Genomic DNA, 26,015 nt, shown 5'->3' with positions numbered 1-26,015 from the left:
CTTTATAAACCTTTTAATTTTCTAATTTAAAATTTTACTTGATTTAGGCACGGTCTGTAAAGCCTGTTACTCGAGGCACACTGTGAGACCGATAGGAGGTAAATCTCTGCAAGCATATCAATTTTGTCAACTAAGAGGTTCTCTTGGGAGGATTATGTCAGCTGGACAATAGGGGCAGGATGGACAGTGCTAGAAGCAGTGAGGAGTTGGGAATGTTGAGTGTGGGGTTTTGTAAAGCCTTAAAAATAAAGGCTTTTTGGGGTTATAGTGCTGTTAAATGCTTCTAAAATGCCTGCCACCCACTCCTCCACATCTATGCCCCAGGTAAAGTGTTAAAAAGCGCTATTATCTCATATTTTGTGGCGTACCCAGGCTTAAATGCTCTGCAGACAAGCTGTCCCTGTGGAAATAGACGCTATCCTGCCTTTTAATTGCCCCCTAAATGCTTGTCCAGAGTCTCATACTACCCATAACATCTCTGATTTGAAGCTTCTGATTAATCCCCCCGTAGCTTTGATTTCATGCTTATATTAGTGTTTAGATGGTTGCCATGGGAAACCCAGTGGGGCCGTGTGCCTCTAATGAAAGAAATCACTTGGCTGGGCATGCACTTCACAGCACTGCTGCACTGGCTGGCTCCCTGCATGCTTTTAACTCTTTCAGCTTGGCTGGTCCCTCATGGAAATTTATCAAACCTGACTGAAACGCGATCATTTTCTGCATCTCTCATCTTTCTTTCTTTCATTTTCTCCTGCTCCGTTTCCTTTTACAGAAGTGCTTCAGATATTGCCACTGTGAATGTAAATGGTGAATTATATTAAGCATGGAAAGAGTAAGAGCAAGGCTCATGAATCTGTGGAACACAATCAGTGTCAATGTCGGTCCCACTTCTGTCACAGTCTGCATGCATATTGTCAGGATGATGAAGGATATATCTGCCATAGGTGGTTACTCAGGGCTCTGTTGCAGTGTGTGCTATAGTCTTTGAGTGGAGTAGGCTCTCATACAGATGAGCCTCACAGTTGCAGCCCATTAAGGGATCATCAGTCTGGAAAGCCACCACTTTTCAGACTCGCTGGGAGCGAATTGAACAAAGTCATCTGACCAGACTCTCTGCTCCAAGCCTGATGCTCATCACAAAAACAGCAATAAAACTGTGAGCACCCAGCAACGATGACTGCTATTTTTCGCTCACAGAATGTGCAGCACTGTACTGAGGTTACAGCTCTATGGCACTACAGCCAGAGAGCTCACACTTAATTAAAGAGATGATAACTAAAGTGTGTAATTAGCTATTTTCGCACAGTGGGTTCTGAGATCATAAGTAATGTTTGGAGCCGCAATACTGTCATGGCTAAATCCTTTGTAGAGCTATGTCATGTTTATAGCTGAAGATAAACAAATCCTGAGCTCATTGTCATTCTGCAGTGAACAGTCTATGGAGTTTATGAGTTGTTCAATTGTAACATATAATATGATCGCTTCTATTCCTGCCACTCCATTCCTGCCATGCCATTAAAACCACTGAGAGGTTAAGTGAACCTAATTGATTATTGCGTTGCAATGTAATGTTCTGAAACCTTGGTGCCTTGCATGCTTGTGGATATTATTTACCATTGCTGTCAGCACCTTCTAATGGTGGCTGCATCCCCTATCAGGACAACATGGCACATCATACCACAAAACCACACCGGAAGAACAAGAGGAACACAAAAAATAAAGAAAAAATAAAATAAAACCAGGTAGTAACTTTGACTCACTAACTACAGGGATCACAATGGAGTCATGCACAAATGGCATGCTTAAACTTGGTCTATGCACACACAACCCCCAGTACTATTGGTGCACCTAGAAATGGTATTTGGAGTGTATTTTTTTTTAAAAATTATAGTGATATTATACAAAACAATTTTTGAAGATTTACCAAAACATAATGTGAAGATGTGTCTGTAGATGGCCTGGTCAATCTATGTTCCAGTCCTCTCCTTTATATGTATATATCTGAATTACCCCTAAAAGAATAACACTGTATAAAAGCAGCAGAAATTAGCTTCTTCTGAAGGGCTTAGCCTTCTAGGTAGCATGCAAGTTATTCTGAAGGGGCTAGAGCTGCTACTCTATATTGAATGAAGCCAGCTGAGGTGGTTTTATGTCTAGGATCCCTCCTGTGACAAAGGCAACCAAGGAGGTTGCTTTTGGCTCCCATGTGGTTATCTCTGCTTAGACTGCCGCCGCTGTGATCTGGACCACAATGAAAAGTAGAGGATGGATGGATGGATGGAACCATGGCTACTATGTTTTTTGTGTGTTTCCAGATTCTTGTTGGAGAGCTGTGCGCCTTCTTCACCAAGGCAGAGGGAACCCAGGAGAAGACCATTGTGACTGCAGACTGCTGCTACTTCAACCCCTTACTGAGACGCATAATACGCTTCTTGGGTGAGCATGCTGTAGTGTCTTCCACAGTCCCTTTTTCAGGCTTTTGAAGTGACACATCTAAATCTTTCTAACCATTTTCATATATAAACTGTGGACAGTGTCAGGTCACGATTCCTCCAAAAGGATGGAAGCTCGGTGCAGTGTGCAGGTAGCTGGAGTTGTAACAAACACTTGTAATGAATTCTCTTTACCTGTTGTATTCTGACACTGACTTGTTTAAACATCACATAGACTTTGAGGTACTGGGCAATGCTTAGTCATTTTCAACAAAGTAATGTATTACTTTTATTAAAAGTGCAAAATATTCATAGCACTTCACTTGGTCCACATTTTGCGGCGTGTGACCATTAGTAACAAAGGCACCAAGCACTGGGCATGGTGGTGGCAGGATCATGCTGTGGGGATGTTTTTAAGCAGCAGGAACTGAGAACTAGTCAGGGTTGAGGGAAAGATGAACATGGAGTGCAGCAATGTTCAGAGACGTCCATGATGATATACAGCTCCAGAGCACTCTTGGCTTCAGGACTGGGGTGAAGGTTCATTTTCCAACAGGACAACTACCCTAAGCACACAGCCACTGGGTGTATTTTTTCTATTTTTTTCGGTAGTTCTGCAAAGAAGAAACTGCCCTAAAAACAGGTATGCCATGCTTGTAGCATCACATTCCAAAAGACTTGAGACTGTAATTGCTGTATAATATAATGGAACAAGGCTTTACATGACACAATGTGGAACAAGTGAAGCACTGTGAGAACATTCTGGATGAACTTTAATCTACTTTGTTACTTAATTACTCAGCATTGAAAAACAACCTAAAGAGAGTTTAAAGTGATTTCCACAGTTCTACTTGTTCATGTTCTACTATAGAAACATGAACAGGTAGAAATTAATGCTACAATGCTGCAAGACTGACTGCTCATCACTGCTTTCGTTACCTGGGCAAGACTAAACTCTGGCTGCTGGGCTGAGGTCAGCATGCAGTAAGATTTAACGTCACTTTGGGTTCTTGGCTAGCTATTTGTTTGATGGTAAATGGTAATGGGCTCGTTCATATATAGGGTATCCACTCAGCGTGCAGATAACTTGTAACACAAGTAATGACTTTAATGTAACCGTAATATAATTACTGAATTTAGTGCAGTAACACATTACTTTGGGATGTGTTGGACCCAGCACTGCTCGATGGCAGGCTTTAATCTGTTTATTTGTTTTTTTTAACATTGGGGCTCTCACTTACAGGCATCCTCAGTCTATAAATAAGTGCTTCATAAGTGTGTAATTGAATGATGAAAAATAAAAGAGAATAAAAAGTACCATTTAACATTATGAAAGAAATTGCTGAACTGGAAAAACCTGACCTGCTGTTTGTCAGCCACAGCTGGCACATGAAGCTGTTAATTGGATGATCAAATGTGGCATAATGTTTGAGGTAGATTGCTCAGGATCCTGGCAGTAAGGCTCCCATGAATATTAAGAAGCCTACCAATCTGCATCTTGAGCTGAATCAGCTGAGGAGGAGGATTCTGTTGCAATTTCACACATAATAATGTGTTGGGGCTCTTTGAAGTAGAAGCATTTACTACTTTTATCACCTGGTGACGTGTGTCTCTTTCAAAATCTATATTTTCTTTTAATAAAAATAAAATATATGCTTGCTTATTAACTTTTCCACAATTCCCCCTTCTCTACACTCTTGTCCTGTCCAGGTGTTTATGCCTTTGGTCTATTCACCACGACTATTTTCGCCAATGCCGGCCAGGTAGTGACAGGAAACCAGACGCCTCACTTCCTGTCTGCCTGCCGACCAAACTACACAGCATTAGGCTGCCAGTCCACGATGCAGTACATCACAGAGCGACGGGCCTGCACAGGCAACCCACTGATTGTTATGTCTGCACGTAAATCCTTCCCATCTAAGGATGCAGCACTCAGCGTCTACTCAGCAGTGTACACAGTGGTAGGTTGGACAAAACTGGAGGTGATATTGCTACTGTAAAGATTTAAGACTTAACGGGAGTTTCAGATGTGTTCTAGCAATTGAAGCCCACCTGCTGTCTTTACTGTGTTATTTCAGGCCCATGCCAAACTTTCTGTTTTTAGTGAACACCATTGCCACTAGATCTCAGATTAGGATGAAATCAAAGAAGACCATCACATATTAAAGAATGCAGTCATTTGAAAAGGAAAGTTACATAGGGTCCTGTGGAAAACGGCAATAAAATGGCTTGTTGAATTGCTTTTAGCATCCATAACTTGAAATTAGAGATGGACCGATCCGATATTACGTATCGGTATCGGTCCGATACTGACCTAAATTACTGGATCGGATATCGGAGAAAAATAAAAAATGTAATCCGATCCATTAAATATCATGAAAGCACCTCACAAAACTTGCAACACGCCGTAACTCACCTCAGAACGTTAGCACGTCGGAGCAGTATGCATCATGTGATAGAGCGGCTGTGGCATGCGGGACCTGTCGGTGGTCTGGATAGCATTTGGAGCTTCGCTAGCAACCCGGCATGTCATCTCCGACAAAGTTATCCCCGAGAGAAGTAAAGCAAGTGTGTAAGTCCATCTCTGAATGTATGTAAAGCATTCCTGCGTTAAGCTTAACAAGCGACTGCCTCTTCTTGCTGCTACTTCAATCATGAAACTGCTTAATGATCAGCTGATCGGCTTTTCTGTCGCGAGTGAGTCCGTCTCTCTGGTTTGTTTTTGGCCCACTTTGCACCAGAAAGAGGAAACCAGTGGCTGAACAACAGCAGCACGTTTAAGCTTGATAAGCTGTCGTTAGAATTTATTTAATATTACTTTCTACTCGAGGATCTTTTTCTACATAGCTGACGGCTGGTAACTGTGCAGGGGCGGATCTAGCAAAGTTTAGCCAGGGGGGCCGATAGGGCATTAACAGGGAAAAGGGGGCACAAAGACATACTTTTCTTTCTTATTCTCATTTAAAATGTCTAGCTTTTAATAAATAATTATCTGACACCCAAAGTTTTAATTTGATGTAAAATGAATAGAAGTCAATTACTGTATATAGTATATAGTGACTATTAAGTCTAATATATATACCCTAGTAAGCTATAGTACTTTTTCCTTTGGAAAGGTACCATCTGTGCAGTCTGCACTTTTGTTGAAGAAAGATGTTGAATCTATTTAATATTTCTTGAAAAATAATTGATTTCTGTGCATTTTTTTTCACACTGCATCAAATTAAAGTTGATTACGTCGATTAAGCACCATGAGGTGGAGTGTGAGGGGTGGTTCCCTATTTTTTATTTATTTATTTTTGTTGTTGCTGGGAGTTGGAACCCTATTAGTTAGGTTGCTTAATATTTACGCTAAGTACTCTTTAAAATACCAGAATAGGGAGGATGGTGTAGGTTTAAGTTTATTAGATTGATCAGTATTGCTGAACTATGAAATATTTTTTTTTTGCATACAGGTATAACAGAATAGCTTTAGTGTAGTTGTTGTTTTAAACTTGAGTATGAACTTATACAAAATGCAGCAAGATATTAAAAAAAACAGTTTTGTTGATTAAAAAACACTATATCGGATTCATATCGGTATCGGCAGATATCCAAATTTATGATATCGGTATCGGTATCGGACATAAAAAAGTGGTATCGTGCCATCTCTACTTGAAATAAGTGTTTTCTTTTCTTCTTTAGGACTTTGCTTAAGTTCTTTGAGGTTTGTGGGCACTCATTTATGCACCACTCTGTTATAGTCCTGCTACAAGTTTTCACTTGGGTTGAGGTCTGGACTTTGACTCGGTCAAAGTCGAGTGCTCATCTATCTATCTATCTATCTATCTATCTATCTATCTATCTATCTATCTATCTATCTATCTATCTATCTATTAGGGGTGCAACGATACACAAAATTCACGGTTCGGTTCGATACTTTGGTGTCACGGTTCGATATTTTTTCGATACAAAAAAAATGTTCATGCCTTTTTAATTTGTCATTTATTAAAATTATAAATATATATTTTAACTCAAAAGTACAGTTTTTAAATTTAACCCTAACCCTTGTGCGTGTTTTTTATTTTGACAGCGAATGCGCACCTGCGGACCACTTATGTGCAGCCCTGGTTATTTAGCTCGTCATATTGCAGCCACAGAAATTATTTTGTCCATGAAACCATAAAGCTGCACTTTCTTTTTGCCTTATAGTCTGATTTGTCATAACTTCTCCGTTTTGTGGTAAGCTTTTCTTTGGCTGTCACTTCTTCACCCTGACCTGTCTTATTTGGCTCAGCAGAACTAAAATATATATCCTGCTGCTTTTACACACGCACTCACATAAGCTCAGCGATTCTCTGCGCGATCAACCTCTCACATGTTTAAGCTTGCTGCGGGAGATTTCACTTGTCATGTTTGCATAGTAAGCTAACGATTAATAAGACGATGCCAGAGGAATTGGTGCACAAATTATCATCACTCACAGATCAGTGCTGTCGCTCTCTATACACAGTTCGCGCGATTGCAAAGTGAAAGCAAAAAACAAGCGCAAATTCAAACACGATTTCAATATGTCACATATTGACAGTGGCTCACCGATGCCAATGATATAATTACCCAGCTAAATTTCTGAAAGAATGCAAAAGCATTGACATATATTTTTCCTTCCTACAATAGCCCGACGGGCAGGGCAGAGATAGATTTTGGTAGCCCGACTGGAAAAATCGCTAGCCCCAGGACGTCGGGCTAGCGATATTGCGAGCCCTGTATCTGATCGAGGAATCACTCATCTTTGGAAAAGAGTGTTTATTACAGAGAAATGTCTCTTTCCAAAATAAAAGCTATACTATCCGCTTCTTCTGGGCTATATTCTCAGCAGCATAAGGAGAATCATGTGCTAACAGCTGTCTAAATGACTCGGCTAAAGTTAGTAGCATGCTTGTTGTTTTTGTCTTTGCACTAGGATGATGTCGGCGTAAATGTGCAGTCATATTCGTTGTGTTCTCACTAGTGCTTTCAGGTTAATCTCGTTGAAATGACCTTAACGCCACAACACGGCAAATCTCCTTTAATGAGCTACCGCCGATCGCCCCGTGCATGGGGCTAGACGGCCAACACGTTAACGAGCTTACTGCGCTAACACACTAGTTCCCACCCATGTAATTGAGCATTGCATGGCACATCCAACATACTGTTTTACTTTAGTCCATGACTCGCTTACCTTCAGGGTCATACGTCACATGAAAACCAAAATAATTCCAAACGCCAGATCTGATTGAGGTTGGGGGAGGTCCATGTTGCAAGGAGAGCTTAACTTCTGTCTTGCTAGCTTGCCCTGCGCTCTTCCTTCTGACTATGCTGTCTGTGTTGAGCGCTCAGTGGATCTGCGCTCGACAGTGCAGCCTAGGCGGAGTAGTCGAACACAGATTCACTGAGCGCTCAACACAGACAGCATCGTCAGAAGGAAAGTTGATAAAATAAATTACAAATGTTGTATTGTTCGATACATATGCGTACCGAACCGAAAGCACTGTATCGAACGGTTCAATATCGATACGAATATCGTTGCACCCCTACTATCTATCTATCTATCTATCTATCTATCTATCTATCTATCTATCTATCTATCTATCTATCTATCTATCTCTCTCTCTCACTCACACGTGGCTGCACGGCACTAACGCGTTAAAGAGCTAACCACGGCCTTGCAGCCCCACGCACCAGGCTATCCGCGATAACTCGCTAATGGAGATTTGCCACTTTAATGCAGTTATGGAGTTAAGGTCATTTTAACAAGATTAATGCTGACAGCACTAATATAAATTTAACCTTTTTACCTTTTACCACTCACATTTAAGCAAAACAAGGATGTATGCAAGTAAACAGACCTTAACAAACACATTTGCAGAAATGCTGCCTTCAGTTAAAAAGGCACCACCTACCAATTATTTCAACACTGATTAGTTTGTTTCTACCAGTTTGTATTTGTCATTTGTAAACAATCATTACCACGCTGAACAAGAAATAACACTGGCTGTTATTTGATGTAATCAAGTGGATACTTATGCTGATTTCTGCCACCTCAAAAATTTGATTTGTGTTTAGCCTGAACAAAATTTCAGATTATATATTTCCTCCCTTTGTCGAAACAGTTAACAGGTACTTTAACTTTAAAGGTGGCATAATATGCTCACTTTTATCTCAGTATTTTTATTCTTGTAACTTATCCTATGCTTAGTGCAGTTCCTCAGTTCACCTGCTTTATGCTCCATTCCCTTTTAAGCTAACTTTCTTATGATTAGTTCCCCTTATGATTAGGTAAATGCTGTGTTTAATATGACCATCCACTAGTGTAGCTGAATATATAATGAGAGAAAGTAAGGACAAGCTACATAGGTCCACTTTAACCAGCCAATTACAGGAAGAAAATCTCTTGTACGTCTTATTACCTGGTTTAAAATAGTGATGTATCTTATGCACTTGCATGCTCTTTGTGGCTTTCTGTGTTTGTTGCACCCTACTGTGCGCTCCCTCCCTTATGCTTCTTTGCAGATGTACGTGACACTGGTGTTCAAAACCAAAGGCACGCGGCTCACCAAGCCCACTATCAGCCTCACGCTGCTTTGTCTCGCCATGCTAGTCGGTGTGGTCAGAGTGGCTGAGTACCGCAACCACTGGGCTGATGTCCTGGCGGGATTCTTCACTGGGGGAGCCATCGCTGTGTTTTTGGTGAGGAGAGAATAGAAGGAGCAGAGAGACAGGCAGACAAATAGATTAAAAAAGAAAGACATGTTCTCAGTTTTTTAAGCGCTCCATCTTTGCATGTAAAGACGAGCTTACTTGCCCCTGAGAGCACTGTGAAAACAGCTGTGTAATGTCTCATATGGTAATTTATTATCTTTCTTCATAATCTAAAACAATGTGTCTTAGAAAAATGTCCTGTTAGGTGCTTTTAATTATGAAAAAAGACAAAAACGGTCATTAATGGGCTACATATCAATCAGATGATTAAAGACCACATTAATATCTCAACAGATTAAATGACATTCGGAAATAGGTTTACATGCAATTTTAATATGCTGCACCACAGTAGCAGAAGTCAAGCAACCATTTTTTTAAACCACACCCCTTTTTGTTACTGTTACTATACCTGGCGAGCTTTACATTTTCATGGCATGAGTCATGCTTTGGTTGGTTCTAACTTTCCCGCTATAGTATCTGGTTTTGTTTTGACCAATTGCTTTGGTCCACTATAACAGTTTCCCAATGCAAGTACCACAATAATAAATTACTCAAGACATTTTCTTTGCCTAACTGATAAAGAAATACTGAAAAATAACCTTAATCTGACTATAAAATTGTTTTAAGTGAATTTCTAGGTTACTCCTTAAAATAACTGTAACATTTAAACAGGTAACAAAATGTTTTGTATAATTCATTGAATCAAAGTTGAGAGTCTCAATTTCAATTGTACACAGAGTGTTTCATTTCAAACCTATTATAGTGGCATAGAGACCCCAAATTATGAAAAATCATGTAACTGAAAGTTGCAGACCTAACAGTAGTTAGCGGTGCCTGATAATGTTTTGCAGTTTACACCCACTCATCATGAGCATGAATGCCATGGTAACTTTGGACTCCTAATTATTTCTTTGATATATTCTTTTTCTAGGATACTCTTTAATGACTTTAAAAAGCAAGAATTGGGTGCAAATGTTTGACTTTATTTTGGATTTTTTCTAATCTAATGTAATGCAATACAACCAGCAGCAAAACAACCCCAGATTATGATGCTACCTCAACCATGCCTGAGGCTTGGTGGAGTGTTCTTAGTAGGGGTGGACGATATAAACGATATACGATAGAAACGATATAAATTTGGCCAACAATAGAGATTTTGACTATATAGCTCTATCGCGATAGCGCATGTTGATGATGTCATCAAGCTGCGCCTGTTTTGGTCGAAAGCATCCTGCTATGCGATTGCATTTGTCCCTAATCACCAGAATCCCTCACATTAACTTTTATCGAGTGGAAAGAAAGTTGGCGTTCATCCTCCAGCTTCACTGTGCTAATGTTATGCTAACATAGCTGTGTCGCTAGCAATCAGGTAACACAACATTATATACCAGGTAGTCCAACTTAAGTAACCCTGCAAACGCCACTGCTGTTTACTTTAGCTGAACATAAAACCTTTCTTCAGGAGTGTTAGGTTTTGCCATGTGGGCAGCAGCATGTCTCAGTTGAGCTTGACAGTGCCACCTTTGGAGCAGGGCCTTCTTTCTTGGTTAGCACTGTCTTAGTCCATGGCTGTGAAAAAACCCACATCACTTTGGACAGTGACACTGGTGTTCCAGCAGTTTCCAGGTCATGCCTTGGAACCTTGGTGGTTCCTTGGTTGTTCCTGAATATCCTAACATATTTCTTCTCAGCTGAGGGTGACAGTTGGGTTTTCTGGTGGGGAAAAATCCAAATAACTTGCATTTACATAGAAATGTTTGAACTGATGGTGCAGTTGTTGAGACCTTCCCAACTTGTGTAAATCTGTAATTCTCATTCTTAGATTTTCACGTGGACTTTCCCATTCTGAGTATCGAGTAATCCAGAGAGTACTGTCAAATTCTTTTTATGTTGAGTTGAAAAGTTGTAGAACCAGTTGTAGTCAATCATGATCACTAATGAGAGGTTAATATGCCGTGACCATGTCAAGTTAAAAGACAAGAACCTTTCGTACCACATATTAGAAGATTTAAGTGAATGTATGTCGATATCTGAGTATGTTTGAGTACTTTTGACCCCGTGTGGATTGGAGAACAATATTTAAACTTGTCCATTAAAGATGTACACTGGAAAAAGAACAGTTCAAAGTTTTTATCCAAAGCCCAAAATAACTTTAACATTCATGCTCTTTGATAATTCGGTCCTTTTTTCCCCCAAAGCCCTTGTAAACCATTTTGCCACACAGGAAAATCCACTAAGCTGTTACTGAACAATCTGATTAGGTGTTGAATTTGACAAATGGTCAATTTCTCTCATGTGTCTCATTCTGGTCCCAGTTAACTCTTTATGTTGGTTTCTATCATCAGGTGACTTGTGTGATTAACAACTTCCAACAGCTGCAGCCCGGTCTTCCTCCACCGCGACCCCAACGTCCCGAGTCAATGCTGGGCATGCCGATGGTGACACTGCCCTCCGTGGAGAGTCCACTCGAAAAGTTAAGTGGCCCTCAGGTAAGGGGCGGGGGTGGGTGTGAGGCACAACTGTGCTCACAGAAGGGCTGAGATACACACCCCTTGTCTCTTAACTGAATCCGTGACCTTCCTTTTGTTCCTCAAAAAAGAACAAATTCAAACATGCTCCAAGCCCACCCGCACGCCCAGTCCTAGCAAAACACCCAAGTGAATCCTTTAAATCTCTGCGCACGCGAGGCTTGTTGTACCCTGATAAGAACGCATGTGAGATTTGTTCTAGTGGTGTGAAATGAGCCACGGTTATGTTTCAGTCAGAGGATGGAACAAATTCTAGTGTGAATGTTTGCTTTGGAAAGAGGTGCTGCTTACTCCTAAAAATCCCACAGTGTTACAAATTTTCACGTTATCTGGTTTATAGAGAGAGCCACTTGTGTCTTTGAGGTGAATCAGCAGTTTGGCTGACACACTCCAAGTGTTATTTACCATTTGGATATAATGCAGAGCACTTGGCTGAAGGGAAACTGTGAAGTCAGCAGAGGCTAAAAGAAAATAGTCTTAGCTGTGGAAGCGATCCCCTCAAGTTATATCTGCTCTCCGAAAGCGCTGCATTTTCTAAAGCGATTCTCTCAGGGGTGAAGCATTTAGAAAAATACCGTGCGTCCTCTGTGGTCTCTCACTGTCTCTAACCCTCACCTGACTGCCTTGTTTTCCTCTGTCTCCCACCTTGCCTCTCTCCTTTCAATCTGCTCCCTTGTCCCTCACTCTCCTTCAGCATCTTGCACTCTCCTCCTCCTCCCCACCTTACAACACCTACGTCCAACCATTCTAACCAGCTTTGAATATTTTTTACCCAACGTTGTCACCCCCCCCCCCCCCCCCAACACTATCTCCACCATCTGTTGCCTTATTTCTGTTTTTTGCTCTGTCGAACATCTGTTCTGTCCTCCACTCATCCCTGTACATTGCTCTTGATTATTCTTTTCTTCACTTTTCTCTCTCTTCCTCCGCCTCCTCTCTGCCCCGTCCTCCTCTCTCTTTCTCACTCCTCTCTTTCCCCTGCAGACTCCGCGGGGGTCTCCGTTCACAGAGATCACATGACCATCAGCCCTATCGGTTCCCCGCCACCCCCGATGTCCTCATACCGTCTCGCTCCATTTCCAGCGAAGTCTAGACCAGTCGGAGCAGCACTCACCACAATGCGCCGCCCATCCGGCTGGGCGGTACACAACATTGCACCGCTCCTATTCCACGCAGGTCTAGACCCCCCACCCCTCCTAATACATGATACACAGCACACACATCCCCCGTTGCCCTCTCAACCCCCGGGGAACCGATAGGCAAACTCTTCAAAGACTTTCTCTTTGTTGGAATACCAGTAAAGTAAAGCTCTGATCAATAAGTACAGAGTCAGGTACATCTTTTTTTTCTTTCCTTTTTTTTTCATGTTGAAAAATGTAACTAATTTTTTTATATGTATATAAACTCAATCACATGAAGCTCACTTTCATCAGCAGTGGTTTGCTCTGTTACAAAAACGAAATCAAACGGTGACCACTGAGAATGTCCGCTGCTTCTTTTTCTCCAACCGTACGAGCGCACGCCTGTTTGAGGAAAGAACCCAAAAGGTGATGGTGAGCTCTCAGGACGCGGCTTTGACGTGCGCCGTGTTGGACCAAAGAAACCCACCTGAGGAAATGTGTGCTGCTGAGATTTACCCGTACAAAACATCCTTTTAGCAAGCCATATGAACACACAAACAAACACACTTGCTCTCCTTATTTCATCCCATGCACGTGCACACAGACACACGCATAAGCACCCACCAGGGTTGAGTAGCAGTGCCCTAGTCAGCTTCGCATGAGGTTTCCCAGGATCAAAGGATCCGTTTCTTATCCTTCAGCAGAAGCACCAGACAAAAGCAAACAGGATGAAGGTACAGACATCTTCACTTGGCTATCAACTTTGTGTTTTCCGTCGCTCTCAGATGGTTGCAATTTTGCCAAAACCTAATGTGAAACAGAAACACACATTGGATGAGACAAACCCAAGCTCCCGAATGCAGGTGGCACAACAGTGAGCCAAATTAAGTGCATCACATTCAGGAGCAAATATTTGTTTTTTGCTTGTTTTTTTTTTTGTATTCTTTTGCGAAGAGGAGCCTTCATACAGGACACTTCTCTGTGATGCCAACTGACTTTTAAAAAAAATGTCTCTTTCATTTAACTGTGGAACAGCATCGCTCATCCCGAAGTGGCGTCTCCTTTGGCTGCGTCGTGTAATTACTGTGATTTATTTCTGAGATTTTATTGATATATTGATTTACTGACGTTTGTGTATATACGGCGTGGTTGCCATAAGCGCTCCGTGTGGCGTGACAGTTTTGCTGATTTTGATTTGCACACTCCCTCACGATCCACTTTTGTCTTTTGTTCTCTTCATTTGCCTTTGTTTGCTTTTCCTTTCTTTACAAATACATTTTGTTTTTTACATTCTCCATTTATCTCTCTTCTCTGTGGTGTCTGTATCTAGGCTAATATGCCATCACTGTGCTGTGAAATGTTTCCCTCTGCTGGACAAACAAACACACACACACACACACAAACACACACACACAAGCACAGACACACAAAGCACAGAAGACCTCGTTTTACAGACGTAAACTCTAACATATTTGAAAGCACGCACATGCACAAGCACACTTATACCCCCTACTTGTTACTGTACTTTCCTTCTCCTCTTCCCCACTTTCTAACACCGAACCTGTAAGATATTGTACATAGCTCTTTTTTCTATTGAGAGTGTGATTTTTACACGAGCATCACCAAGACTCTGTGTGGCGATTGAAGGAAAATCTTGTTTTTGTTACAATGATGGAGAATTCGAGCAGACGTGCTGAACCACTCTGACCCATCAGTTGGAAAGTACTCAGATGACTCACTTTTTGTTTCAATTTGCTGCGTCTGTCTGTTGGACTGAATAAAGCTGGATTGGAAAAGTCATTTTACTCTGACATCAGACACTATGTGATCCTGACTTTCTGAGTTTTATTAGGCCATTTTCACTTTCCTTTTTTCATGCTTTGATCATCCATCCATCCATCCTCTACTTTTCAGTTGTGATGGGGCAAGAGTGAGGTTACATCCCAGACAGGTCAACAGTTTATAGTGGGGCCATAAGTTTAAAGCATAGATATCTAAACACCCTAAGAGATCTATTTTTCCTTTTTCAAGGCAATAGGTCAAGCTGTGAACACACATTTCACAAATTATTGCATTCTAGTTAGCACTAATATTTTATCTAACAGCTTTCACATCCAACTTAACAAATTAAGAGCTTTAATTTGATGAATGGTGTAATATTAATGATGAATGGGCATATTTTCTATTTTGGTTCTACTATGCTCTACTATGATCACCAGCCAGCTGCTAACTTTGTTTGTCTGCTGTCTACTTGGACCAGTTTTACAGTTACCAGAGGTTTCCCCACTGAAGGGAGCTTACTGCTCTTAAGTCTTAATTATCTGGCATAAAGTGAGACTCATTCATGATACCAGCAGATCAGCTGATCCTCATGCTATTCCACATTAGCTGATCCGACTTATGCTATTTGAGTTGGTGTAGCCTGTCTGCAGTTAATGCACTTCTGCAAGCTGCTTTGCAACCCACCTTGATCACTACCCCTTCTCGAATGCTCTATCTGACTTCATCAATGTCATGTCTATTGTGTAATAAAGCCGCAAGGTCCCAGAAAAGAATAATTGTTGCAGATGGAAAGGCATGTATCGCTTTTGGTTCCCCATTCATGTGGATGTAAGATAAAGATGGCCCAATTTTCTGATGATAGGCCTGTGTTGTAAATATGTGCCTCTCTGGCTAATCATTAGCATTATAACATTAGTGATAATACGCCATCAGACTGCGTGACAACAACTAAATCCTCCATCAGCCTACATATCTTTAAGTTTTTTGTTAACCTTCCTTACGAACGCTCCACTCACACTCTATGTGGCTGTCATAGGTATCATTTTGGAAATTAAAACAAAAAGAACATAACTTCTCTTCATTTTATTTTTTTTTAATTGTGCTCAGCTAAATAAAAATGACCATCTTTTGGAGATCCAAATCTAGCACCCAGTAGATTTTATTTTTCATTATAGCTTCTACTTAACCAAAAGCATGTGTTTGACCATTGAGAATATGTGCTAAACTACCCTTATATAGTTCCCTGATGGATGCTAAGCTTCATTATCATCAGCATCTTGTACTTGTGAGAGGTTTGATTTCACTGAAAAAACAAATAAATAAATAATCAAAACTGTGACATTTTGATGGCTCAGAGAGCCAGGGCTACTTATACCACATAGTGTACCTGCAACTTTGTGAAGCTGAGTCAGACATGTGACCTTTGCTGCATGATGGCCCTTTGTTTCATGTGTTTCCTCATTTCTTTCCAGTCTTCAATGTCCCAGTGAAGCAGAAATGCCTTAAGATAATCTTGATGACAAAATGTAACGAAAGTGTTTTCTAAGCAGTGACTGGCTGTAATTTCATTTGCAAGTGCGAATTTGTCATTTGTCCAAATTCTCTGTGAATCCTCTGTGATCCAAAATGCACAAATGAGACACAATCAAACATGAAAGGTAAACACGCCCGCCACGAAGACTCGGATTCTCCACCGGCTCGACTGCCGTCGCCGCAGCTTTACTTTCCTGTAAAGTCTTCGGTAACACATGTTTAAAAATCAAACAACAAACACGCTGCAGTTGACTGACATGTGAATAAAAAGCACCAGTCTCCTTCAGATCTGCTACTCAGAGGCAGGACCGTGTTTCCTTTGATCCTGATGCAGCAAACCCTCTGTTTTTGTAAAGATTTGTGTGATGAGAACAATAAATGGATATTGAAATAAGAAAAGCTGTCTGTGTCAGTCTGCACTTCTTGTTTTGCTGTTGTGTTCTCAGAGTGATTGGCGGTGATTTTGTGTGTCAGAGCTGCTGCATTTGTTTTGCATGTGAACAGGATGCTTTTTTTGACTTGAGGAAAGGAAGCGGGGAGAAAAGGCTGCCAAGTCACACAAAAACTGGACGAAAAAATCAGCATCAGCAGGTCTTATGGAGTGATAGCTCCAAATTTTACATTTTTGGTTAAAAAGGTTATCAATATATAAAGAGGAGGTCAGGAGAAAGTTAGAACAGTGAACTGCCATGTAAAACACAGTGGAGACTCTGTCATGGTTTGAGACTGCATTTCATTTCGTTTTGTTGGGAAAAAGTGATAACGTCAGGGCTTTTTAGAAAGCCTTCTGTCCCCTTCTTTGTATTTTATAAATGCAGCTCAACTCCTAAAGTATCTTCTGATCTCCTGACATGGAGCCAAAGTATCACTGATTAAAAGAAAAAACTAATAACAAAAGGTACAGATTCATTTAAAATGATTAGTCACGACTTACTACATTATTATTCCCATTCCTTTCCCATATACACATGGTGTATATCTCCAGATGACAAATTCTTTACAAATGTGTCAGTACAGCAATGAAAAAAGTCCCACATCCAACATTCTACTTGACAGAAAGTACTTAGCAGTATTACCAGCAGCATGTCTCTATGTTCATTATCATTAAAAATCATGTTACTGGATCGTTAACTCTACATAACCTAGGCCCTTTGTCTCTTGATAAGTCTCACTGGGTGTCAGAAGTTTAAACATTAGAACAGAAAAAATGTTCTTTTATGCTTTTAAAGTTTTAAAGTGAAGTAGTTGTTTAAATGTAATCAAAATGAGAGAAGTTTTAAGGTAATTTTTCTCGACTTTAATTTTTTTAAATATAAAATCTTACTACCTAAAGTTACTTTTGAATAAATGTATGAAATCAGTTGCAGACAGGGTGCCCTATGTCTCTCTAAAATGTCTAGCTGCTGAGTTGTAAGTTAAAGTAACATTAAAGTGTCACGAAGCAGACCTGTGGTAGTTGGCTAATTTCCACCTCCATCTGTTCCATAGGGAACTCATCCTGCTTTATTCGTGGCCTCTACTAGAGTAGCTTTGCATACTTCACAGCTCAAAATAACCCTTATTTATCTCGAGCTGATGCAGCCACACACCTCATCCACTGTCTGAAACATGCTGTTTTAGCTTCTCTTCCATTAAGACCACCTTTAAGCTAGCATCGGGCACCCCTCCTAACAGGGTTAGGCTATCCACTTTCATTGACATTTATAAAGCCAGGAGTAGAGAAAAAGCCTTAAAGTATGGCTCATAGGGATTACTCGCACATACACTGACCTCATTGAACCCTTGGCCATCTTTCTTATGAACCAGCACCGTAACAGAATATATATGGCACGATCTGATGAGATATCCGCGCGTTGGTGTTGTTCCTACATCATCATTGATCCAGGATCATCAACAATGCAACTGATCAATGCTTTAGGTTAGCAGGAGCCAAGACATTAGATAATGCTGTTAAAACTTTCACAAGCGAACCAACACGAATAATGTAAATCTGACTAACATGACATCATTATGTTGTATAAATGAACAAATAAAACAATTGAAATGCTGATAATTTGTTCCAGAAAGGAGTTTTAGATAAACAAAGCCTTTTTTATCCTTTTGTTTTTTGCTTTCTATCCCCACTTTGCAAGGCTATGACATCACAAAATGTGATTGGCCAATTGCAACATTATTATGATGCAGGAACTCCAACACAAGGATATCAGATATATTGCATTTAAGAAAGATATTAAGAGAATCACTGGCATATATGAGTAATTCAGAGGCTGTGATGTTCAGACTTGTTTTTACGCATCAAGCTCCAGAAACTATTCACAGTCTTCCACTTAATAATGACATCATCAGGGGACATGCTGTTCCAACTGTTCTCACAGGCTGCTCCGCATGACTGCTGAACTGTTAAGTCTGCAAAGTGTTCTTTTAAACCTACAGCACAACTTTTAAAATATTCGAAAAAAAGAAACCGAAAACAAATACATACATAGTCTCATTCGGCATAAATTCCCAGTCTGTTTAAAGCTGTGCGACACGGCAGGCTCAGTACTGCCATCATGTGGGGTAAAGCGTTCCTTTCCAACACACACCTGAGATGGAGCTCAATGATTGTGAAGGGGAATTATAATCTTTTAGCCCAGTTATTTTCAGAGTTTTATTTAAAATATGTTCAAATGAATCAATTAAATATGAATGAAAGGAAGTTAAACTACGGTGTCACGCGTGCTGGGAATGACCACATGAAAGAAAACCATATGAAACTTTAAATTCAAAAAAATTAAAAAGTATGCTTTTTCTCATTTTCTTTTTAACAACACTTGACTGGCCACTCTCAAGGGGTGCATGCGTTTGCGGGTTAAATCCACACGATGGCGTTGTACATCACAGACATGTAAATATTAAGGGAGGGAGCACAAAGTCGGCTCCAACAAAGCATTCATCCTCCAGACGTGAAGAGACATCTCAAGCTGTGTCATGAAATGAAAGGAACAATCAAAGTTTCTAATGAGAAGATCTGCACCTGTGCACGCTAATGAGTTATAATGGCATCCATTTCCTTAATGTCACAGATAATGGTAAGAACTGCTTATACGTAAGCGTCTGCGCGCTCTGCCACTCTGCACGTGTGATTTGCACAGCGAGTGGCTCTTTTTTGACAGATTTTTTTTCTTTTTCTTTTTCTTTTTTTCTTTTTGGAGGGAAATTCGGGCCCTGAAACATGGAACACTATCCACGGAAAGCTGATCAAAGAAACCTTACAGTACAGCTGACGCTAATTGCAACCAGCTCAATTCTCCAGACTTTTAGAGAGATGCACCTGCAATTCCTAAAAAATAAATATATATATATATTTTTAACTGCCTGACTGAATGTAAATGACTACCAAACATCCCAGTAAGAGAGGTTCAAAGGATGGTGCCGTTTCCTGGTGAAATCCCACCTGCAGCATCTTTCTGTCTCTTTTTTTTCTTGCCCATACAGGCCTCATTAGTGTGGGCAGCACAACTCCTTCTGTTAGTTTGCTGGGAATTTTAATTCCACTGTCTTCTTCTCTGCATTCCTATCGCAAAGCTTTTCTTGTAATTTTTGGTAATTTTATTTTCAACCAGAAAGCTCTTTTGGGTTTGAAGGTAAACGTGATTGGGGTGACCAAACGCTTTAATACCAATTCGGAGCAGAGAGGGTTTTGCATGCTGGGGATGAGTGCGCAAAAAATATGACTGCAGAATGTGCACTAAGAGATTTCTTAGAGAGAAATCATGTCATTTTTGTCTTCTTCTTCTTTTGCATAAGTGGAAAAGAAATACACTGAAGCAGTGACTGTCCTTGTTATTGTTTCCAGGAGTCTGATGATTTATGCTTATGATCCTGATAGATACAATCAACATCTTTCAATTCAACAGAGAGAAAATATATTAAAAATTCAAGGCTGAAGCCGTCTAACTGATTTATGCTTCGCAAATATGCATGACGTGGAGAGGCAAAGGTGAAAACACAACTGATCCTTTATCTCCTTCCCGAGTCAGTAAAACTGGACAGTCAAGTTGCATATGGGCAAATGTGGACCATTTGCTCAGGAGATGATATCAAGTGAAGGTTAATCAATATTTATTGAGTAATTTAGTGAATTTAGGTGACCCATCACTAAACCTTAAATGATCTCTATTTTTAGCCTGTCGGGCTTCAGATTTATGCACATGTGTGAGCAGTGTGCACAAGGCTGAGAGATCTTCAAGTTTTTCTCTTTCCAAACCAACAAACAGCAAAAAAACACAACCGCACTATGCATCACATCTTCTACATAATGGGAGAAAGTGTAGATCTTTAACCCTATCATGCCCTTTTTATCATATTTGATACATGAGTTTCTGAGACCTCTATCTCATCAACATGATCAGTACTTGCCATAATTTCAAAATGTTATGGACAAAACTTTTTTTTTTGTCTTTTGTTGTTACAAAAAGTTGCACAAAATGCCCAATGTATCGAAATGCGATACAAAAAAATATAATAAATATATAATAATGGGTCTTACAGGGTTAAATATTTGCAAACATAAATATATATTTAAATATTTGCTGCCCATTTAGACACTTATTATCTTGCATTCAATGACAAGAATACAGGCACCAGTCATTTTTGAAAGATCAATTGCTTCTTAACACAAAGCAATCACATGGAAGAAGCCCAACACTTCTAGGCATGAAGATATGGTCAACTTGGCCTCCTAAAGTTCAAACTGAGCATCAGAATGGATAAAAAAGGTGATTTAAGTGACTTTGGACTTGGCGTGGCTGTTGGTGCTAGATTTGGTCTGAGTATGTTAGAAACTGCAGATCTGCTTCTCAACACAACCATCTCTTGGGTTTACAGACAATAGTCTGTAAAGAAAATATCCAGTGAGCAACAGTTCTCCGATGCCAGAGGAGAATGGCCTCAACTCAATAACCACTCATTACCACCTAAGTATGCAGAAGATGATCTCACAATGCACTGAAGTCAAAGTAGATGGGCTACAACAGCAGAAGACCACAGCAGGTACTTCTCCTGCCACCTAAGAAGAGAAAACTGAGGCTACAACAACTATCACCAAAAACTGGTTCAGGCTGCTTCTACTGAGCATTGTTTAGAGACCACAGGCACATGTATACAACCGCTGTGAGTCAGAAGACTCACAAATTCCATCTGCTTTTATATTTTCTTAAATATTTAAATGAAAAAAGTGCACAAACCTCAGAGTATCGGACAACATGTTACTGTTGAGAGGTTGTTCTCCAATACTGTGCTGGACCTTACACAGCCATTCATATCATATGATACACGAGTTGTATAAAGTCCAACCACATCTTCAGCTCACTGCTGGATTATTTGTCACTACGGGAAGTAACAAGCCTTCTGAAATGGTTGCCTTCATGTAATGAGTTGCTACTTTTAGCCAGGAAATCCGGTCCTGATTTTAATAAAGTTACGTTATGAATGAATTTTACATTGTTGCAAACATTTCAGCATGACTCTTTATGGCAGGGACTTCAAATCAAGCTGTGTGTCTTCTGTACGATACCACAAGTTCTTTTGACATCTTTCCACTTGGAATTTAAATGTTCCATGCACTAAACAATATTTGTTTGTTTTTTCTTGAATAAACTTTCTATTATCCAGGTTTATGCAGCGAATGCATTTCAAGCAGGTTTTATTTTATTTATTTATTTTATTTCCAAAACTATAAACAGAATAATTTTACAACTGAGTAAATAAAATAATATCTTCACAATAATTATTTCAGTCTTTTGCTTTTTATTTCGTTGTGTGTTTGAGTGTGTTTAAAGTGTTGCCGTGGAACCTGATTTGAATTCTCACTCCTGTAGTTTTGATTACAGCAGGGCGAGCAAGCGAGCAGGCAGAGGAGAGGCACCACACAAAATCTATAACAAGCAGACGATGGGGGCATTCCCACTCGAATCTCAAATTCCGTCCCACTCCACGTTGTCTCCCATCTGCCGGGATATGGGGCCTGTTTCTAAAAGCGGGTGCTGTAGGTTCGGGGCATCAGTTTCCCCCTGACAGTTTGGAGGTGAGGCACAGTCAGCTGAGCTGCTCCACTGAGGAAGTTGCACATGTCATCATCGTGGTTAAGTGGAGGAGAGGAGGAGAGACAAGCCGGATGAGTCATGATGGAACAGAGGGAGACGTGGAAGGGAGGGAGGGGAGAGAAAGTGAGAGTGTGGGTATATGTGTGTGAGTGTGTGTGTGTGTGTGTGTGTGGTGCTGTATTGAATTTCTATAGAAAATAAGCCACAGAGCAGGTGTAGAGAAACTTATTAAGTTCCTGCTTCTCAATCCTCAGTCTCTTCTTTTATTTATGTATGAAAAATAATGCACAGAGGCAGGCACACTCATGCTGAACACACACACACACACACACGCACTGATACCAGATGTCAGCTCAATATTAATTTAGTTAAATTATAATTGTTCAGGCAGAACTACAGGCTGACACAATGAAATTACACATAACTGTGAGGTATTGATTTTGTGTTATGTGCAGAGGGTGTGAAATAAATTGAAAGTATTACTACAGCATTGAGCAAAGTGTGCAGCGCCGACAGGAACATAATGTATACACTTAAATCCTCCCTCTAACATGACTAGCAATTACAGATGCCCGGTGAAAAGCAGGAAGATTCAATCAAGCAAAGTTGAGACTCATATCCAGCGGTGGAGTGGGGTTAATTAGTATACTTGGCTTTAACCAACCATTCAGGATGTTGGAGGGGTGGAGGGGGAAGAGGTTGAAGGATTATGTTTGTTTAGATACACGGGCACAGTGTCCGCAGATAATGTCTTCATTAAGTATTGATGCTGCTGCACACAGCACACAGATAAACCCCGTATCTCCTCCAGCGTACATGCGGCATTTCCTCCACCTTCGACGCCTCCTCCTCTCATGCCCGTCTCCCGCCGTCTCTCCTGCTTTATCTGAACATCCGAGAAAATGTGTAAACACCCCCCCAACACACATCCCCCAAAACACACACACACATGCACACCCACGCATGCATGCACACACCTCCATAAGCCCCGTGCTTTTTCACACCTGCACCTCCTCTCTCCCCCTCATCCCCCCGTCTCATTCACTCCCTTTCTGTTTCTTTGACTTGAATATAAGCACAAGGTACACACTAAGCCTCCCCCCAGACCCATTCACCCCATCTTCAACCCTCCACCCACCTCTTGCCCGGCACACACACACACACACGCAGCCCCTTCACTCCTTGCATTATCTTTCCCGGAAATTGCATTTCCAGCACAGCCAGGGCCCCATTATGAAGAGGGAGCGACATGCTGTAACCTTTTTAAAAAGCCATTAGTGATGCACCTGCCCCTCCCCCCTTCCACCCCCCACCCCCCACACACACCCGCATCCCTCACTCACAACCATCCACCCTTCTAGACCCCACCAACCCCTTGCAATTCATAAGTACACCCGCTAACCCACCCACCCCTCCCTCGTTTCACCCTTCCTGACCCCTCCCCACTCTTATGGCAGCTTGTAATGTTATTAGGCCGTTTCTACAGCCATTACCCAGCCAGCTCCCCACTCCCCAGCTGAACGTGGAGCAGATGCAGAGGGAGCAGCACAGGGCAATCGGAGCAGTGATAAGTGTGCAGAGGGTCAGGAGGGTTTTGTTGAGAGCGGATGGATGGATGGATGGATGGATGGATGGATGGATGGATGGGGAAACACATAAAATGAACACATGCAGTAGAGGCAAAAAACCAGCTAGGAATGTGAACGAGAGGCGTGGTGGTTGGAGTTCAATCGATGAGGGTAAACAGTGGACTGTCTCGCCGTCCCTCGTCTCTGCTCCCTCTTTCAGCCCCCCTTATCTAAATACAAATAGTCACTGTACGGACAGACCTGGGTATCACACTGCGCGTGCACGAATGTAAACAGACGTGGAATAATCCACACACACCACAGCAGCAGCAGTAGCAGCAGCAGCAGCAGCAGCAGCAGCGGCTCAATACACAGTCGGCAGTGAGCCTGTTGGAGGAGCTCTATTGTTGTTGCACTGTCATGTAGTGTTGTAGTTGTGGACCACACTGGCTGCATTATTGTCCTATTAGAATGCAGAGACGAGCCAAGGGGGGCAGTAAAGTGGGAGAGTGGAGTGCTATGGAGCAGTGGAGAGAGAGAGAGAGGGCTGAGACAAGCCAGGCACACAGACAGACACTAAATCCAATTGCATGGGCAGGTTCCAGGAAGCAGATAGTGAAAGATAGGGGAGGAAAAGGAGGAGGAGGAGATGAAGGAAAAACTCTTTTTTCCTCCCCCTCTTCTTCTTCTTTTTCTGTGCAGCACACATCAGAGTCTGCAAGCTCTAATGCAGCAGCTTGTAGCTTAACTGTACTGTACAAGCCTACACAATACAGCTTCAGCAGCACGGCTCAGCCCACCGACTGACTGTCAATGTGATGGAGGTGCCGTGCTATGCCGAGGCATCGGAGGGAAACCCAGAGGACACAAATCCATAAAACAAGCTACTGTATATTTCATGCTTTCTGCCCACTTCATAAAAGCCCACTATCACGCAGGAGGATGCTCATTAAAGTCATTATTGGCAGGGTGGCGGCGCTACGCGGGCTGATGGTACGAGGTGACTGCAGTGAATGTTTATAATAATGCAGAAGTCTATATATTCACACTGTTAATGTGATGCTAATGCTTGGCAACGCATCGATTAGAAGTGCATGAGATGCTGAAGAAGGTTTAAATGATGGCCGGAGCTGGCAGTAAGGTTTGTAATCCTCCTACACACAAGTCCCCTGGGCCCACTGGATGGTTAAAGGGCTTGATACACTTCACCACTGTAAGTCAGAGATGGAAGCCTACTTCATTATTTCATGCTCATACTTTATCTATCTATCTATCTATCTACCTATCTATCTATCTATCTATCTATCTATCTATCTATCTATCTATCTATCTATCTATCTATCTATCTATCTATCTATCTATCTATCTATCATCTATCTATCTATCTATCTATCTATCTATCTATCTATCTATCTATCTATTCTTTCTGAATCTTAATCATTTATAACCACACCATACATACATGTCAGTGGAAAATCTGCCTGCTAATGTTCCCTCGGGACTCAATGGAGACCAAAAACTGAGCTAAAAGGATGTTTTGTATGTTCAGACAGCACTCTGGCCACCACCTCCCCTTTCACCTTTTCATGTTGGATGTCCTTTACTTCAGACTCAACCTATTGTGACACGTGTACAGCCGAATGCAACACCACCGACTCCCTGGAGAGAATTTAATAACAAGTAGTAGCAACACTGATCCTTCCGACATTAGAGAGAAGACTTTTTCAGTAGCACCTGTCAGTGTGGGTTTTAAAAGACTGATGTCGCCCCGTGGTCCCAAAGGTTAAGCCTATGTGGACATGCTTCAGATATGCAGTCAGATTTTTTGTTTTCTTTGTAATTTACAACATAAGGAAACATCTATTATGTATATCTATTAATTAGGGGTTTTATTTGGGGGGGGGGGGGGGTCAATTTTTTTCAATCCAGTATGATGTTCATGCTGTAAATTATGATCCTATTTAGAGTAAAATAGATCATGAAGCTGGGCATGCTTTAGGGCGTCGCCACTTTGTGATTAACAAGTTGTTTTTAAAACGAGAGCGTAACGTCTCTGGCTTCTCAAGGGATGTCCGCACAGGAGGTGATTCGCTTGTCGCACATCACTTTTTAGCTGAAGGGTTGGTTGTTGGTAGCAGACATTGCAGGTTCTAGTTGCCTAGGAAACCATCTAATGTATATAGCACAGTCTATGCTTACAAACAAGGACAAAACACATCTTGGGTGGCTCCCAGAGACAGTTGAA

At 41.2% G+C, this 26,015-nt stretch overlaps 1 protein-coding gene across 3 annotated transcripts in view; it reads left to right on the top strand.

Annotated features, from left to right (window-relative positions):
• The window catches only part of plppr2a (phospholipid phosphatase related 2a), a 70,515-nt gene extending 54,000 nt beyond the window's left edge, over nt 1-16,515 (top strand). Inside the window, exons 3-7 of one of the 3 annotated variants that reach the window (XM_004562894.3) lie at nt 2,316-2,436; nt 4,143-4,393; nt 8,964-9,140; nt 11,498-11,625; nt 12,665-16,515. In XM_004562894.3, coding sequence (XP_004562951.2) covers nt 2,316-2,436; nt 4,143-4,393; nt 8,964-9,140; nt 11,498-11,625; nt 12,665-12,773 — 786 coding nt within the window. In that variant the 3' untranslated portion in view covers nt 12,774-16,515. Of the gene's footprint in view, nt 1-2,315; nt 2,437-4,142; nt 4,394-8,963; nt 9,141-11,497; nt 11,642-12,374 lie in introns of all 3 variants that reach the window. The other 2 variants (XM_004562897.3, XM_004562896.6) reach the window with 2 other exon arrangements.
• Nucleotides 16,516-26,015: the final 9,500 nt, after the last annotated feature.

Source organism: Maylandia zebra, linkage group LG4, assembly GCF_041146795.1.
Source record: "Maylandia zebra isolate NMK-2024a linkage group LG4, Mzebra_GT3a, whole genome shotgun sequence".
Classification (NCBI taxonomy): domain Eukaryota; kingdom Metazoa; phylum Chordata; class Actinopteri; order Cichliformes; family Cichlidae; genus Maylandia; species Maylandia zebra.
This window is presented reverse-complemented; position numbering and strand designations above follow the sequence as displayed.